Genomic DNA, 18,708 nt, shown 5'->3' on the forward strand with positions numbered 1-18,708 from the left:
GGTGTATTTTGTCTATTGCGAGAATGCTTCATGGAGAAGCATTCTTCTTAGCCTTAGAAATTTACTTCACTGTGAAGTACTTTCATTACTTCACCATTAAGCACTTGGCTGCCTTTTGTCTATGTATATTGAAGGCTCACCTTCTGTGTCATTTGGGCCGAGTGTGTGCGCAGCTCCGTCTGGGGGCAGTAGCTCCTTTTTGTGAGGAGAAAAAAAGAGAGGGATAGCAAGCTCTTGGAGAATCTTTTGTATTTGATTCTCTTTTATGTGTTTGTCAACCTGGGTGTATTGAAGCTTTTGGGTTCGAGTGGTTTTATTTGTATTTCATCTTTTTGTTAGTAAATTTCTCATGGATCGTTTTCGCCAGTAGATATAAGCTTGTTATGCCGAACCACTTAAATTTTGATGTCTTGTATAACTGTTTATTGTTTTACTATTCATAAATTTTAAACGAATTTATTTACCTTGTTTGTGGTGATAAAGAAAATTATTTTAAAATTCTCAAAAACAAATTATTTAAAACTTTTTTGAACTTTTAAACCTATACTTTTTGAAAATTCAAATTCTATAGAAAAAAAAAAAAATTAAAAAAAATCTTATTAGACAAAAAAAAGTACTATTGCACAAGTTTTATCAATATTATTATTTGCATTCCATTCATCCTTACTCTTCACATCATCGTCATTATCTTTAATACTAGGGAAAACCACGTTCACCTCCCTCTATCACTAAGTTTTTACTACCATTCTCGCGGTAATTGTTATAATTAGTATAACATGTTAACTTCTTAATTTTTAAATATATTCAACGAAACAACAAAAATTTAAGTTAATAGTATTGAAACTTACATTAGCTAAATTTTGTAATTTTATTATTATTATTTTTTTCTCTTTAGTATTCAATTCCCTTTTACGTGCGAGTGTGAGCTTAAGTGTATTGGGGCTTTTGGATTTGAGTGGTTTAGTTGTACTACTCATTGTACTCCACCTTTTGCTAATGAATTTACTATGAATCGTCTGTAGACTTAATAAACTAAACCACTTAAATTTTGATGTCTTATGTTATTTCTATGATGCTATTTTCTGCTTTGCTAGATCCTAGAATTATTTTATCTCAACAATTCTCCACTACAAACTACAAAAGTGCTCGACTTTAGATTAAGATCAATTCCTTTTTTAGCTTTTTCGGCACCTTTTGTCCTACACCATCAATGTTTTAAGGAGTTAATTGTTGTGATATTGTATTTGATACAATTATTCAAATATTAACCACTTATTTATATCGAAAGATTAAATTAATGAAGTGTATATTGCTTTGAAATATCAATTTTTATTACAAAACTTGTTTTGAAACTCTAAAAGTGAAACGTATTCTAGTTGTACTATTAAATTAACGAAGTGCACATTGCTTGTAAAATTTGTTTTAGATGGCAGTATATCAAATCCGAAAATCTAATTTGGGGAGGATGGAGTGATTTACAAAGAAAAAAAAAATCTAATAAAAATGTGTTTTTCTCTAGGTATTTATCCATTTTGTCTTGGACAACATGAGTAATTGAAGTTAGCTCAAGCTGCATATTTTAGTGGTCTTTAACTTTTTTTAATTGTTTTTTTTTTTTTTGGAAGAAAATAGTCATACATTTTGTTTTTAAAAAATAAATGGTTGATTTCTACTATCACGTCATCTCAATTATTCGACAATCGTATAGTAATATATTAACTAACATTTATCTTTTTCAAAAGTTAAAGTAACATTATTAGTAAAATTTTACTAAATAGAAATAACACGAAAAAAAGGAGTGAAAAAAGAGAGAACAGAGCTTTTTCTTTTCTTTTTTTTTTGAATTTTATGCTTTTTTTTTTATTGGCTTTCTCTCTTTAGGAGAGAACTCCTATCTCTCTAGAGTTTGCTTTAGATCTATCTTGATCCTCACTAAACAAATGCTATATCTTCCACCCCTTTCTGGCCACTTCTCCTCCGTCCTGGATTGTCTCTTTCAACGTTTCGCCCGCCACATCTATGGAGTGTTGAAGATCGACCTTGTCATAGCCCGATCTCCTCCTTCCCATTAGCCCCGAGCCGAAACACGCTCCTCCACCAGCATCCCCGACGCTCCAGCTACCTGGCGCTGCATTCTATGCCCCATTCCAACATCAACGCGCCGGCGAGTGGACCACACGCTCCTGTGCGTGGGTCCCACGCGCCATACAATTCACCACCGACAACCTCCTCCAGAGCGGTCGCTTTTTTTGAGTTTATGCTATTATTTTATTGAACTTTCTGTTGTTGTGTTGCTTATTAGTCAACCCAAACCGGATGTGACTCTTTGGAGTTGATCTTTTTTTCTTTTCCTTTTGGTTTCTTTTTTAAAACCTTTTTCTCTAGAGTTACTTTTCATCTAAATCTCTATGACTTTTTAGGTAACCTGTTTAGATATTTGATAGGAGTATTCATATTCCCAATAGTTGTATCCATCACTAGTATGCGCCCCGGCAAGGGTTTTTTTGGGCTACATTCACATCTTTTTTTTCCCCTTTATGATCTCATTCCTGTTTGAGATGTGTCCGGTTGGCGTTTTAGTAAGCTTGCTTTTCTTTCTTTTCTATCCCCTGTAACCTTTTTGTTTGAATGAATGTTGGTTTGTTACAAAAAAAAAAAAAAAATACACTTTATTAGTAAGAATGACGTTTAAGCTTCTAGTGCCACACAATCCTAAATCATTGATGTGGCATCACCTAAACTTGAGTCCTGTACAGTGTGCACATAAGACGCAAGTCTTACTCCTTGTAACCTTTTCCCCTTTTCAATTAAAAAAAAAAAAAAAAAGACGCAAGTCTTACTCATTTTTGTAATTTAAGCGGAAAAAAAAAAAAAAAAAAAAAAAAAAAAAAAAACTACATTTTCGTATAAATTACAATCCATTTCTTGGTACAATAACTCTGATAAGTACAGTATCCTAACCCATTTTTTTAAAACTTCTATCCCGAATGAACTAATGCATCTTTAACTCAATCTCCACTACAATATAGACAATACAACCACAGAGCATAAACAATAATCGAGATGCTACAACAAGAAATACATAGGAACTCAAGGGTATCATAATAAACTCACCTTTTTTCCAATCTGCAGTAATGATAACTTGCGTTCAGCAGAGGCTTGTTTAGGCGCTCAGTGACAGGGAGACAACTGAAGAAAGCTTGAATTTGCTGACTTTACTTGAATCTTGTGGCTTAAGGAGAACCTCGGTACTCGATCTTACAGTCACTTCCTTCCACTCAGAAGCTGAAGCCCCTTCACTCCGATAATCCCGAGGGGAGTACAAAACTTGAAGTGTCGAGGGGCCTGCAATTGGCCCATGGAAACTTGAATAAATCATAAGATGGTTAAGTGGAAAAATAGTTGAACAGTATATAAAAAGTGTGTGCGCCTGGGTCTGCCATTGTCCTCTGTTATGATTTTCCTTTCTTCTTCTTTTTTCCCCTTTTCGGCAGGTAAAAAGAGGGGAGGGGCAATGTTTGGGTGGCTGACCAGCAGGCGACCTTGCAGGCCAATTTTGAACAGAATACGGCCCAACACTAATTTATGCATCATACAGCTAATTAGGTTTAATAATAATAACAGAAGCAGATAGCAACTGTTACCAGGATTTTAGGGGTAAGGCGCATGCAAGAACTGGTCAACCAATCAAATTTACATACCTGGAAAATCATATGTTCAAGGTTTCAAAACCTCTGTATTCCAAATAACTAACTGTTAAACTATAATGTATAAGATTCACGTTCCTTCCTTAAAAACAGTTTCATATACTCCAGCATAATTGTCCACAAAATAAGGAAAAGTATAGATGCTCGGGAAATTACCAAATCCAAACATGCTCATCTTTTGGATGATCATGCGACTAACTTTTGATCTTCTGATATTTTTCAAAGCATTGATGTCATCTTGCTTCCCTTTGAAGTCCAGAAATTCCCCTAGGACATATTTATTGCCTTTAAGCTCCAACCTGCCGAAATATTAAGAAACAACTGGTTGACAACCATCTAAAAACTGGGTGCCAAATGGAAATATAACCAAGTATTTGCCAACCATTTCATGTAGTCTGTTTCCAGATTAAAACATGTTGGTGATGAAACATACTTAAGAGACTAAGAAATCAATTTTTCTACTCCCCAAACTGTGCCCCTTGCTCTTTTTTATTTATTTTTCCTTGTTTTGGGTTTGTTTCTTTAGAAATCTCAAGCATGGTTTTTAACAGGTTATCCTTTAAATTCACCTCAGATTCTCAGGAAAGGGTCAGATTTTACTCTCATTCCCTGTTAGTATTTTTGTTTGCTCAAATTTAGAACATTAATCATCTTTAATTTTTTAATAATTAAGTGATTCTCGACAGATTGATTGAATTTGACTCTAAATTAGATCTCTTGGCCTATGTACCTTTCACTTCTTTCTATTTTTCTGCTCCTTTCCCATACTTCTTTGTACAAGAATCGGAAATTATAGAGTTGGCATTGCTAAAATTAGAATTATAGCAATGTTAAACTTAAAGAAACCAAATTATTTTAGCCAAATTTTAAGATAGGAGGTATCAACACAAAAAAAAAAAAAAAAAAAAAAAAAAAAAAAAAAAGGAAGTTTGACACAGTTCCAACTGGGGATTGCAGCACACTTGAGGGTTGACTTTAGACAATTAAACTAATAACAGAGAAGAGATTATTGTAAAATGGCTTAAACAAAATACAAGATACAGAGAAGAGATTGAGTAAACTATCATTATCTAGATGAGCAAGCCACCTATATAAAGCACAAGATACATAACCAGATACGTTATTCTAGACAGCCAATGTTTTTTTCTTTTCTCTGGACTACCCATACGGTTGACCCAACACTCTTTAGCAACTTACATGGAAAGTCAAGGATGAAAGACAAAGGACTGCAGAAGGATAACAACTACATTAATTTTTAGAATGACCTTTGGCAGGATTTGTAATCAGATTGAGCTCCCATGACAATAAGACATGCTCATACAAACATACACGGTACTGATCATATAACCATATCAATTGCCACGGCCAATTTCCGATCCAAGTGCTTGCCTGACCAAGGTTTGAACACAAGCAGTATCTCATCAAATTTTAACTTCTAGCCAAACTTTTATAAGAATTAACTTATTCGTAATTTTCTAGATCGTGTTTGTTATATCTTGAACTAGAAATCTATTCAACTTGCATATCACTCATTCATTCTTGGTTTTGTCTCTATCAGTCACCATCACATGAATTTTGAGTAATTAAAATAAAACTCCTATCATGCATCAAAAGCAAAGGCAGGCTCCAGTATCCTGGCAAATAAGATGTCTCTGGCATACTTTTAATATTATCCACCAAGATTTGACAGCACACACAAAGATATAGGAATATGCAGACAATATATAGATCAAATTTCAAGGCATAGATAGCAACACACCTATCCCATATCGGAGCTGTGGTAAGGACAAAATCAAGCTTTTGATGGATAGACTCTTGCATCTCTTTCTTTCCACCACGAAAGGCACCTTTAATCCAACCAGAAATCATACTTTTTGGTTCTGGTTTCAGTTGTGCCAATTGGTCATAGGTAATGACTTCAGATGAAAAATAGCTTGAATGGATGGTACTACAAGAAAAGAAAAATACATCTATAAACATTTAGCTAATAAACAAATTAAGCTGTAAGAAATTAGTATTAGCAGAAAATTATACAATCACCCAACACTTGAGTATGATAATACTTATTTCCAGGGCTTAACTGGTGAATTAAATTCTAAATTACGTAAGCTTCTTTATGGACCCTTCAATCAGCTTCCAACCTAAACACAACTTCATTTAGAAATTCTGCTAAGACTTTGTAAGCAGCAAATGCTAGCAAAAATGCAAGGCCTTCCGAAAAAAGCAAAAAAAAGATTAATATAAAAATCTTGCTGTCTGTGAACCACACCCAAAAGTCAAAGCCTCTGAAAATCCATCTAGAAAAGCTCAAGAAATGAGCATTAATCACATGTTAACCAACAGCAAAGCAAATTTTCTCACACAAGTTCTTTGGTCAATGAAATTATTAATGGAAAAAATTTATTGCAATAAAGCACAGACCGAATACTGCAGCCAGATCATAAAAGCACTAGTTCCAGGACATTGAGACTTAAAAAATACAAGTGCAAATCAAAATCAATTAAATAGACTGTACATTATAATCATTTCCTCGGGAGAATTTCATTCCATACCGGAGCTTTGGATTAGGCAGTACAACTTTGCAAGAAAAGTATCCTTCTGTAAGTGCAACTCCTCTCTGTTCAAGATATGATTCAAGAATTGAAGCTTGTTTTTTAGTCTCTACCACCTGAAATATTAAAGTTATTGAACCAATTGTAAGCACCTGCTGGACTAACAGGAACCAAAGTTGCATCCTTCTACTGGATTCTCAAACAATTATCAAAAACGAAGGCTTCCCATACAGACTAATATAAAGCAAATAGAGAATGTATACGTAGGGGTTAGATTGGATAGCAAAACTCATACTGCTGGAGCTACCTCTGAAAGCCAAATACTAAAGCTATGCTCCCACAATATCTAAGGCCTTTTGGTTTGGAAAGAAGTGACCGCAATTCTGAAGTGTTGGAAACTTATTTTAGTCTATATTCAGCTTTATCTAAGTTTGACTGTAGTAGCAAGCTATTGGTCTTATGGATGTGAACCTTATTAGTGACTGGGTCCCTGTACATAACCTTTCGTTTATTTTACTAGTTAAATTAGCAGTTGGTTTTTGGAGTCTAGGACCTATTAGAAAAAGTCTAAAGTGAGTTTATACAAATATAGCATTGTACTCAAAGAATTGGAGATTTGATAGAATTAAGTAATGTGACTTATGGAATGCATGTGTTGCATATCATGATCTTTTTTTCTTTTTTGTTTTTTTATTCTTCTCTACATCCAAACTGTTCGAAGTAAGTTACAGTCTATTTTCACCTCTTTGCAACCCCTAATCAAATCCCTTCTTTACCTTAATAAAACCCTAAATTCCCATAGTATTGTCTAGCCTTTTAGCCACAATATTACTTATCAAATCAGGTTTAAATCCCAACTGTAGCCACTGTCCAAAAACTCCTGCGACCTGCTAGTTATCTATTTCAGCCCTTCTTTTTCTATTCAAGCCTATCTTACAAACAATAAATGAACTGCGAGCCTAAACCATAATCCCAAGCTCTTAAACCTACAACTCTCAAGCCCTAAGCCAACCACGAAGCACATAGACAGACTCCCTAATCCGTACTATGGCACACCTTCAATAGTGTAAAACTATGTAGTTACTGGCTGATTGTATCATCAGCAAAATCAGTTTACGACAACTTTATGTAAAGGTCAAAACACCATTGTATTGTGGCGATATTGCAAATAGGCATAAGGGAGATATATCATTTTCCCATAAATCAATAGTACAATTCAATGAGAAGAAGAGCGATTAATAGATATTAAATGCATCACTACAAGTAGAAAGAACACAAGCGATCCAAATCACTCAAAGTTATCAATAAACAAGTTACAACTACATGCCATAGCATCGGGTAGCTGTGACTCAACATTTTTGGGCACCGTTAAAATGATAGACATGCTATAAGAATGCTGGATTCATTCACTTGAAAAAATGTGACTTACAGGATCAGGAAGACGCTCTGTTTTGTGTTTGCTGCCACCTTCACAAACCCAGCTGCCATCCGCACTCACTGATAGAAAACCCGATAAATTCTTAACAGATATCACCACCGCCTCCCTGCAGTAATCAAAAGAAAAGAAATTGAAGGACGGAATGAAAATAGTCCTAAATATATAAACCCCTCCTTTAAATTCCCCCTTTGATATACTTGTACTTACCCACGTTTTCTCATCAGACAAACATGGAATAGAAAAATCTTCAGCAAATTCAAGTTCAAAAAGGGGACGATCTTACACTTTGGTAACAAGAACTATGTCGATATTCTGTCGTGTACCGGTGTCGGCGTCTGGAATTCGAAGTCCCACATACACCTTTCCGCCAAAAAGCTTTTCAAGCCTAGAAAATTTTCAAAAAAAAAAAAAAAAAAAAAATTAGGGAGGCGTACGCTATGTTTGTGTGCCGAGAAAATGCAGGAAAGAACGAGGAAAAAAGAAAAAAGAAAATTTCGAACATTGTCCTGTCTGTTGATTCAGCTAGTAATTAACCTAAACAAAAAGTGAAAGAATGAAAGATCAAAAAAAAATAAACATCACACATTTTACTTTTCTCTTCTTTCTCTCGCACTTTCTCAGCAACCAAACAAACCAAAAGATCGAGAAAATTAGAAGTCCTTTTTCATTCAGTTAAATACCTATTTGCCACTGAGAAGAGAGCATTAGCATCAGAGGTTTCCACCTCTAAAACGTCGTCGCTGTAAAAGAAGCACCTGAACAGTCTGTAAGCGATCAGGCCACATATGATCTCTACCCACATGATGTTGCCGCTACTGTTTGGTTCCTCGGAATGTTGGCTTCGCCAGGAGATATCCAAAACAAAATGCTATAACTCAAAAGGAGAGCATATTGAGAAGAGAGATTACAAACATTTCTTTTCTTTTTCTCGGGAAAAACTTTATCGGAAAATGCTTTTTTATTTTCTCTTTCCTCTTTTCTTTTGGTTGGTAACTTGGTAGATTGGTAGATAGGAGTACGTGCGAACGAAACGCGCGTTTCTAGTTTGGTTGACACGGTGCGTGAGCTGAGGGCTGGACCGGGCTCTGTAGAGTTCACACCTCACATGCTTAAGGGCTAAGCAAGAGTAAATTGATTTTGTTTTTTTTTTTTTTAAGGGGAAAAGTCCATATTCATTCATTGATTAAAGGTCACGAGTAAGAGCTCTAATATACAGAGCAAAAAGTTACAAAAGCAAATCATAGCTGAAGCTTAAATTATATACGTCAACAACATACCAATCAATTATTACAAAAGCATCCGTTAACCTATGACTATTCATCAGGTTCAAAATCGTATCTACACCAAAACAGACACATTCCAATGCATAAGTAGCACTTATTCTTCGGCCCTAAAAGCAAAGAACCCTATGCTAAAACTCATCCTCCACGATCCGAAAGCGAGGATAACGTTTACATCTACAACCCAAAGGTGGCAGATCAAAAGAGAGAGGATAAAGACTTAAGCTCCGTTTACTTCGACGTAAAATAGTGGTCAACAGAAAATATTTTCATTTTGACCGAAAATTCTTCTTTAATTTTTGGAAAGTGGTTTACGGTTTTGAAAACCATAAACCATTTTCCGACTATGAGCATCTAATTCTTAAATCGATAGACTTTGCCAAGACCCGCCCAGAACCTCGCCGGGACTTGACCGGGACCCGCCCGGCCTAACCAGGACTTGCCCGGGACCTGACCGAGACCCTCCCGGAACTTGACCGGGACCTGCCCGAGACCCGCCCAGGATCTGACCGGGACCCACCCGGGGACCTGCCCGAGACTTGACTGGGACCCGCCCGGGACCTGACCGAAACTCGTAAAACATACACGTAAATAAAACAGGAAGGAAAAGAACAAATACAAGGAAAAAACGGAAATACAACCAAAGGAAACCAACAATACAGGGAAATAAACAACCGAAAAAGCACACGCTTCGCGGATGACTACAACCGGAAAAAAAAAAAAAAAAAAGCCAATCACGCACTCGCCGGAAACCGAAAACGGAAGGGAGCATTGGAAGCTCATCGAGGTGAGGACACGGGAAAAGGCCCATCAGTTGACGATGGGCAGCGAAATAGGCACGAAGGAGATCGACGGCGCACTCAAAGGAGCAGGGGAGGTTTGAGTGAATCCCCAAGAGCAGCAACCACAAAAGAGTACCAAACACAAGCAAAAACAACAGCACATAGCAAAAACAGAAAGAAAACAAACACAACAAAGGCAAAATAAAAAGAAAAGAGAGATTACAAACAGAATAAAAGCATAAAACAAGAAACCCAAAACAATTACCACGTCGGAGAGGAAGGTTGCTGTGGGAAAACTGGCTAAAACGCGAGGAAACAGCCGCGGTAGGGGGCGATGGACCTGGACGAAGCCAGAGAGAAACGAAGGTGGGGCGCATGACGACGTGGGACCGGCAATGGAGGGAAGATCGGGCGTAGACCGGCCTATCCAAAAACTTAACTCAAAAAAGGGGCGGAAAGGAAATGAGAGAAAGAAATCGCCCAAAGAGCTAGGGACATAAGATGAATAGGCTAGCTCTTGAAAAAAAGAGGCCGCGCGCGCGGGTGGGGGGAAAGAAGAGGATGAGGGGGAGGAGGGGGGAGGGGGAGAACCTCTGCTCCCCACCCTTTAACGGCACTCTCTGCTAGAGATGATGGAACCTTAGCATAGAGAGCAAATTGATTTTGTATTGCAACCGATTGATGTGACGTTTTAAAGTGACATTTCATATTAGTCACTTATAAAATTAAGGAGAAACTTCATAAACGATCGCTGAACTACGACATGATTTGAAAAGATCTCTCCAAATTTTAAAACTTCTCAATTTTACCATCTGAGCTTTCAATTTGATACAATCTACCTCTCTCCGTCAGTTTGTGGACGTTAAAAGTGATGAAATAACCTTTATACCCCCTCAACATTTTATAAAATTTCAAATCTACCCTTAATTTCAAATTTAAAAAAAAAAAAATTTTGAAGAGTAATTTGGTCTTTTTAGTGGCTTCCGTTAGGGTTTAACGGAAAAAATTGGCGAAGGGAGGTCAACTGCATCAAATTGAAAATTCATGGGGTGAAATTGAAAGTTTTTAAAATTTGAGGAAGGCTTCTCAAAACGCATGGTAGTTCAAGAGTCCTAAGTGAAATTATCCATAAAATTAAAATAAAAGTCATTTCAAATATTTAAAGTCAGTTGATATAAAATGAGTGTGAAGCGTTACACGGTGTCTTTATGATTGTATTTCAAGTGTTGTATTTTGTTTATTCTTTGAATTTATGAATGAATTTGACGCTTTTGATGGAATTTTGGTTTGAACGTAAAGAAACTCATAATGGAAATTGTAGAATTGTTGGAGTGTATGTAATATGATGGATGGATTAGTAGAGTAAAATGGTTTGATGAAGGTGATTTAGAGTAACAAATAGACTTGACTTAATTCGAAGTAGTCCACCTCCAAGAAAATAGAGAGAAGAAGATGAATTCCAAGATAGTACTTGCTAGTTTGCTACCTTATTTCATTGATTTTTTTTTTTTTTTTTTGTTTCAATATATTTTTACAACACTATTCAATTGGACAAGTTACACCCTACCCGACACAAGACAAAGCCCAACATACAGACAAAATTGCTACTAAAATTACAAAGTAAATGGCCCATTAATATATGCATTTTAAAAATATATAAAAAAAAAAAATACATACATTTTGAACACATGTCCGTTCAATATATTGGGTTCAACGATTATGTCCTTTGTATTATTGATATAGATTTTCAGTCCTCACAACACCACTAATATTCACCAAAAAATGAATAGAAAAAAAAAAGAAAAAAGAAAAAGAATTAGATTACATTGGAATTATTATTGTTTTTAAATAGCTTTTATCTAAATTTAAATTTAATAAAATATTTTAAAAAGTTTAACTTTTCCACTAAAAACAGATTGCGGGGGTCTTCTACTAAAATAACACTTTTGTTCACTTTCTGAAATAAGTGAGGCATGTGGGAGTTTCTACTTTCTAGGCAGCTATTGTCTTCAAACAGCACTAGCAAGAGTTTGTGTACTCATCCCGAGAAGCATGTCCCTATCTTTTTGACCCCAATAGACGTTTGACGTAGAAAGTTCATTTGAAATTTGTTGCCATATTTGATACGTTGAAATTGCTAACAATTTGAGTGAAAAATACGAGAGAATTTTTATGGGATTCACTCGTTTGAATAAGTAGTTGAATAGCAGTTGAATAGCCCAAGTATTTATGGGATTCACTCGTTTGAATAAGTAGTTGAATAGTCCAAGTAGTTCTCAAATTGCTATCAATTTGGAGATCTTAATCTATATTTGGGCACTTTCTTTTAGCTTATTCCACACCTAATGTTTTACCCGGTAAATCTAGATCTCCTACAATAGTTTTGAATGTTTAGTATTTTTTTGTTATTTGTTAATGTTTTTGTTTTAAAAAAGATAAATAAAAAGGAGAAAGAAAGAAAGAAAATATAATATTATCAAACAAATTCATTGGGGGTGCTAATCTAAGTCTCACCCACCGGCTACTATGCATTATTTAGACGCATTGGGGTCACTGTCATGCATGTGTGGTGGAGCTAACACATGCTTCAGTAACACACTTCTATGGCTGACCATAATCCACCAAAAACAGTGGTAAACATTTCCGATGCTCCAAACACTTGGGATTCACCACTACTTACTGAACAAGCAATCTCATGCACCAATAAGAGCCAATCAGCCATTAAGCCAATTCATGGAAATGCCGACACAAAACAAAGTAGGTGGAATATCTCAATCATGTTAGGAATATTGGAGGCACTCATGATTGTTTCACACTATAACAACTAATAGGAACTCTTTCATATTTCTCAAAATCCTTTCCATATGTGCAATTTCTGGCATCTTGAGCTTAAGAGATTTTGCATTTGCAAAGTAAAAGGATGTTGTGTTCTTCACCATGTCATGATGTTAATCACACGGGAGGTGGAGGCGGATGTTGCCCAAAAGACACAATTTTGCATTTACAAGAAGGGATTTTCTATGCAGTAATGAAGTTTAAACTTTGCAACGATTAACAATGATATATGATACATCCATTTAGAATAGACAAAGGATGGCAGCACATCAAGATACAATTTCAAATTACCACTCCTTTCAATAAGATCTAGAGATGAACGGCAATGAACACAATGAAAATGAAATAGAATACCCATCACATACAAAGATACTGTCACAAATGGGGAATCGCATTTGTAAAAAAGAAAAAAGAAAGGAAAGACTAAAGATAATACAAGCCTCTTCATTTCTTTAACCTATTCTGTTTTTTGGATGCAAAAACAATGAAGCAAACACATTTAGTTGCAAAATAATACCAAATATACCTGCCTGCTAGTAGGGCACATGTTAGGCCAAACTGGTCTATTTCTCTACTTCTGGTTGCTGGCGCTCTTCTTCTTGAGCAGGCTTCCAAACTTTCCAAGCAAAGGTTTCTTCTTCTTCTTCTGTTGTTGCTGCTTTGATGGTGGGCTTCCACTATCATCAATGTTTTCTGTAGAAGATACCCCATTTATCTGATCGAAGCTCTCACCACCCCCCACCTTTGAGTCCACTTCCTCTTCAAAGGATTCCTGCTCTGCCTCCCTGTCTGGCGAAAATTCTTTCTTTTCAATTTTGCAGCTTTCCCACATCTTGTATTCAACTTCGACCGAGTCATCTTCTTTTTCGTCCTTCAGTTTTCCGTTCACATTCTCAATTTTGGCAGAACCCATTTTTTCAGCCTCATCAGTCAACAAATTATTATCTACCTGTAAGTTTTCTTTTCTGGGTTCCTCACACTGCTGTAGTGGAAGCTCCATTTTAGGTTTGTCTTCTCTTGCATGTCCATTCTCTTCAGAGAACTCAACCACCTTTGGAAGCAAATCATAGTCCTTTTCACTGTCTGAAAGATCACCATTTTCTTCAGTTTGCTTTTTGGCCATAGCTTCTTCAAGCAATTTAGATAACTCTTCCACTTTCGTAAGAGAAACAGCTTCCCTAGCTCGGAGCTCCTCATTTTCATGAATTATACCCTGCAACTCATTTTCTTTGTCCAACAAACTTTCTTTCAATTTCATGCTCTCAGCCTTTTCTTTCCCTAGAGCTTCCTGCAAATGAATTACCTCAGCTTCAACTTCCTGTAGGCTTTCCTTCAGCTGAGCTTCTTCCTCCTTGCCTGCGCAAGCTTCTTCCTGGGTTTGCTTGAGCAAATTTACCAGCCTATTTATTTCCTTTTCCTGAGAAGAGTTATCTTCTTCTGATTGCTTTACACAATCCACCAAATGAAGTTCTTTTTGCTCCCACTCAGCCTTGGAGTTTTCAAACTCATTCTTGGATTGTTGAATTGTATTTGTAAGAAGATGAATCTCATGTTTTGCATCATCAAGCATGTTTTCATACTTCTCATTCGTTGCTTTCAAGACTAATTTTAGATCTTCTATCTGGGTCTCATAGTTTTCATGCTCACCTTGACTGGACAATAGCTTTTCTTTGGCTTCTCTTGCTTCTGCAGAGACCTCATGCAAGGCTGAAGCTAAACTTTCCATTGCTTTCTTGCTCTTCTCTTCTTCATCCCTTGAATTTTCCAATTCATTGATTAGATTATTTTTCTCTTCTAATAGGGTCTGGACACTAGAAGCTGCAAGCTTTTCGTTGTTCAGAGCCTGGGCTTTCTCCTCCTTCACAGTTTCAAGCTCAGACTCTAAAGACTCAACCTTTTTGGCTATTTCTGAACTTTCTTCCCTGGCCATATCCAGACGGCGTTCTGATTCCTCAAGATCCCCTTTCTGTCTTCCGATTGTAATTTCCAACAACCCCACCTTCTCTTTCAGAGAAACAACTTCAGATTCTGCATCATGCAATAAATCATTGTTTCCCTCTAGTTGTTTCATGACTGAATTTAAAGATTCTGATGCAGATCTCTCCAACTTATTTGCTTCCTCAACCTGCATCTCTAATTCCTCAACCCTGTTTTTCCACTCCTCCACTAGATTTCGTGCATAAGAATCAGACATCTTTGCGGCTTCTAGCTCAACATTAAGCTGTTCAATGGACGCCTCTTTTTCTACCAACTTCTCCTCCACAGCTTTCCCTTTCTCGAGTTCTTGTTTCAAAGAGTCTATCTCAGACTGAAGCTTCAACACCATCTTGTTGTTTTCACTGGCCTCAGTTTCAAGCTTTGAATCAAGTAAGGCCTTCAATCGGGTCAACTCAGATGAGAGAACTTCCACTTTCTCAGCATGAATCTCAGCAATCTTAGTTGCATCATCAGCATGGCTCAGTGCCTGGTTCTTTGCGTCAGATGTCATGGTCAGTTCCTGCTTCAGCCTTTGGAGCTCCTGAGTGGTAGAGAGAAGAGCAGCCACATCTAAAGCATGTTGTTTCCTCACATCTTCAAGCTCTTTCTGCCATTCCCCTTCCTTCTTCTGGGCTGCCTCAATTCCTGCCTGTTCCAACTCAACAGCCCGGAACTTCTCAACCTCTGAATCATCCTCAGCTCGCTTTTGAGCCACCAAAGCCTCCCTGAGCTTCTCATTCGCTTCTTCAGCAACTTTTTGCGCTTCTTTTAATTCATCAATGGCTTTCACCTTCTCTTTCTCAGCCAAAGCTATCTGTTCCTTTGCTTTCTTTAGATCTTCCTGGACAAGATTCAACTGCACCTGTAATTCTGATCCCTTTGCAATTCGTGTAGGTTGTTTCTGAAAATCAAGATCAATTAACAATGCATGTCAAAATTCACATCACTCATCCCAAAATGCATAAAACAGGGAGCATCTCCATTTCGAGGAATAAACAAACTGACAATGCAATGAATTTCACATTTGAAAGTCCATTAACAGAACCGCTTCCTTAACTGTTCATTAAAGAACAGCACAAGGAAACTTTCCAGGATTTAATTTTTCAGTTCTATCTACAGAAATAATCACGGATGACATCTGCAATAATTTTCTGTTCTCATTTTCGAAGCTTTCGCAAGGTCAAAATCCCAACTTTTGAAACCGAACAAAACATGCCCTAAATAAATGAAAGACAAATAGCATTTGAAGTACGTTTGTAATGCTTACTTCAGGTGGGGTAGCAAGTTTTGGTGATCTACGCTCAATGGTGGGCTTGGAAGTAACTGATCGTGGGGACCGATCAACTGAAAGGCGAGAATTTTGCAAAGGAGAGGGTGAATCAGATTCTGATTTAGCCACTCCCCTGCTGGTTGGTCTACCAACCCTTGGAGTTGCCGGTGATGCTTTGTGAGGAGTTTCAGATAAGGTAGACCTGTTCAAGTGCAAAGCCTCATAAATATAACGCCACATCAAGAATCCACTGAATGATAAAGGCAATGCAACATACATAGACATATTTCTCAAAAAAAAAAAAAAAACATACATAGACATAAATGTCCAAGAAACACAAATGGAAATTAAAAAAAAATTAAAAAAAAAAAAAAAGATGGATCTAAGCCAAAAAAAAAAAAAAGGAACTTTGTACAGAAACACACAGCAAATAAAACTCAAACGACAACATATAAGCACAAAAACACGCAGAGAGTAAGATTAAAAGTCAATTACATGTGATGGTCAGGGCATAAATTGTTCAAAAACAGATCCAACTAAATAAGTATAGCATACAAGAAAAAACATCAATGAGTCAAGATCAAAATTAAGAACCGAGAAAATGAACAAAACCCATTCCCAAAACCAAGTCAGAAAAGGTGAAGGATGAGGGAGAGAAACGCACGATAGAGAAAGAAATTCACCCAAAATTGAAGCAAGAGAGAAAACCCAAAAGAGATCATAAAGAACAGATCCAACCCACTAAACTTCCAAACAAGAACCGCAAAAAAAAAAAACTGAAATTGATAACACCCACTAATTAATCTTCTAAATACATAAGATAAAGCAGTGCATAAATGAACATAAAGAAAAAACAAAAACAAAAAAAAACCAACTCAGATCTCTAAAAAATGGCATAAAAAGAGCAGTTTTGGAGTGAGAAAATTCATGAGAGATAAAGGGTTAAGTGAACTTACTTGGATTTGGATGACATGATTGTGGTGGTGGTGAGATTGTTTGTTGTAGAAGAGAAAGTGAGAAACAAGTGGGTTGCGTTGGATAGAGTATGATGGCTGCTAAAATGCTGACATTGTAAGAGAACGTGCGATGTTTCAGATCAGCACAATATTAATATAATCCGTTTCCTTGTTTCTGATACAACATGTGGAGAAGAAGTAGATGAAGGTGAACAGGCTGAAGAAGTGAATGAAACTGCAACAAGTAGAAGAAGAAGAATAAAGGAATTTACAGAACAGAAGCCCAAATTATTTGGGTAAGTTTTCCTGTCTCTTAAGTGGCCACACAGACAGACAGACTCACTTGTACCCTCTCTCTCCCTCTCCCCCCCTCTCTCTCTCGCTCTCTCTCTCTCCGTATTTTCAGGTTCAAGGGCATGTGAATGTACAAAAGTAGCCCCCGGCTGTGTCTTTAATCTGTCAAAGCTACTGGTAAAGCTTTTTCAGAGGCGCAAAAAAAAAAAAAAAAGGGACCATGGATGTCTACGAAGCTGACCCAGCCTTTGCTTTTTCAGGGAAGGAGATAATAGAGTCGTGGGGATTTCATTTCTCTAGGATGCCTGTAGCACATTTTACAAAATAACATATCTTTTAAAATATATTTTTATTTTTATTTATTTATTTTTGTCTTTCTTCAATTATTTAATGATATTTTGAATATTTATAGTATATTTCCTTTTGAAATTTATTGGATTTTTTTTCCTAAAAAGTTTCGTGGGCTCAAAAAGTATTAAAGCAACTTCAAATTTCCTTAGCCATAATTGTTAATGATTTTGGTTCCCAACTTTTATTTTTTGTTTTCTTTTTATTTTCAAAAAAAAAAAAACTTGTATTTTCAAAAAAAAAAAACTTTTATTTTCTGTTTTCAAGTTAAATGCATTAACAAACAATCACATCGTAATAAAAAAAATAATCTTCAAAACACATTAACAAATATGGATTAGGATACTTTCAAATTTTTTTTTTCAAATTTGAGATTCTTTTATTATTAAATCCTAATCATGTTGTTCACAAGAGGTAGTTCAATCGACTGGGACTACGTCTAATAAAGCGGAGGTTAGTTACTAGTTTATTTTGTGTGACAGTTGACACGTTGTGGATTGTTAGATGTAAAGCATGGCTAAAATTTAATAATAAGATAATCTCAAATTTGAAAGGATCCTAAACCAACAAACATGGATACCCTCATACCCACCAAGCTTTAAAACAGTTTTAGTTGCTAATATGATTATTGGGTTGACATATAATTCATGAAGTTGGTAATCAATTAACAAGTATTATGCCTTCAATATTGCATGACTTTATAGCCAATTATCTGTATATTTTACAATATCCTCAGCATTCTCATATATAATATATGTCGTCCATTGGATTTTGCATTAATAAATTGTTGGGATAATCATTCTGGTTACCAATCAATGCCCTAGAGTCCATTTGAGGGAAAGACAACAAGATAAATAATTTTAAGATAAAAATATATAATTAGGCCCCTCTCAGTAGGAAATTAAAGTTGTTTAAAATAATCTCCCTTTCCTTTAAGATATAGTTGGGTTTGAATATGACAGCTTGGTCCACGTAGTAATGCGTTTGTGGGATTCACATGTTAAAATATGAAGTCATACGTAGCCCACCAGAAGAAGAATAAAAAAGGTTAAATCATGAGCAAAATACTTGGCCATGAAGAAATCTTCATGGGAGATAGATATCTAACACATTTTTCATATTATTTTTTAATTAGTTTGAGCTTTTGGAATAATTTGTGACTAATCGTGGTATTAGAGTGCTCTAACTCCTACCATTACCCAACACATGAAACATCTAAATCATTCAATTCATCTATTTATTAACCTTTGATTAATTTGCCAAGGTTTT

At 36.1% G+C, this 18,708-nt stretch overlaps 2 protein-coding genes across 2 annotated transcripts; both read right to left on the reverse strand.

Moving 5' to 3' along the window:
• Positions 1 to 2,883: 2,883 nt before the first annotated feature.
• LOC132186895 (uncharacterized) lies at positions 2,884 to 8,664 on the reverse strand. Its single transcript, XM_059601011.2, has 7 exons — positions 8,378 to 8,664; positions 7,981 to 8,082; positions 7,689 to 7,803; positions 6,260 to 6,375; positions 5,467 to 5,655; positions 3,864 to 4,006; positions 2,884 to 3,345 (listed from the first exon to the last, which is right to left on the reverse strand). Exons 1-7 carry the CDS (start codon positions 8,497 to 8,499, stop codon positions 3,164 to 3,166), a joined length of 969 nt encoding a protein of 322 aa, XP_059456994.1. The 5' UTR covers positions 8,500 to 8,664; the 3' UTR covers positions 2,884 to 3,163.
• A 4,205-nt stretch (positions 8,665 to 12,869) lies between these two features.
• Positions 12,870 to 17,320, reverse strand: LOC132181893 (WEB family protein At3g02930, chloroplastic). Its single transcript, XM_059595122.2, has 3 exons — positions 16,798 to 17,320; positions 15,839 to 16,043; positions 12,870 to 15,472 (listed from the first exon to the last, which is right to left on the reverse strand). Exons 1-3 carry the CDS (start codon positions 16,812 to 16,814, stop codon positions 13,166 to 13,168), a joined length of 2,529 nt encoding a protein of 842 aa, XP_059451105.2. The 5' UTR covers positions 16,815 to 17,320; the 3' UTR covers positions 12,870 to 13,165.
• Positions 17,321 to 18,708: the final 1,388 nt, after the last annotated feature.

The sequence above is a fragment of the Corylus avellana genome, chromosome 2, assembly GCF_965113065.1.
Source record: "Corylus avellana chromosome 2, dhCorAvel1.hap1.2, whole genome shotgun sequence".
Taxonomy (NCBI): domain Eukaryota; kingdom Viridiplantae; phylum Streptophyta; class Magnoliopsida; order Fagales; family Betulaceae; genus Corylus; species Corylus avellana.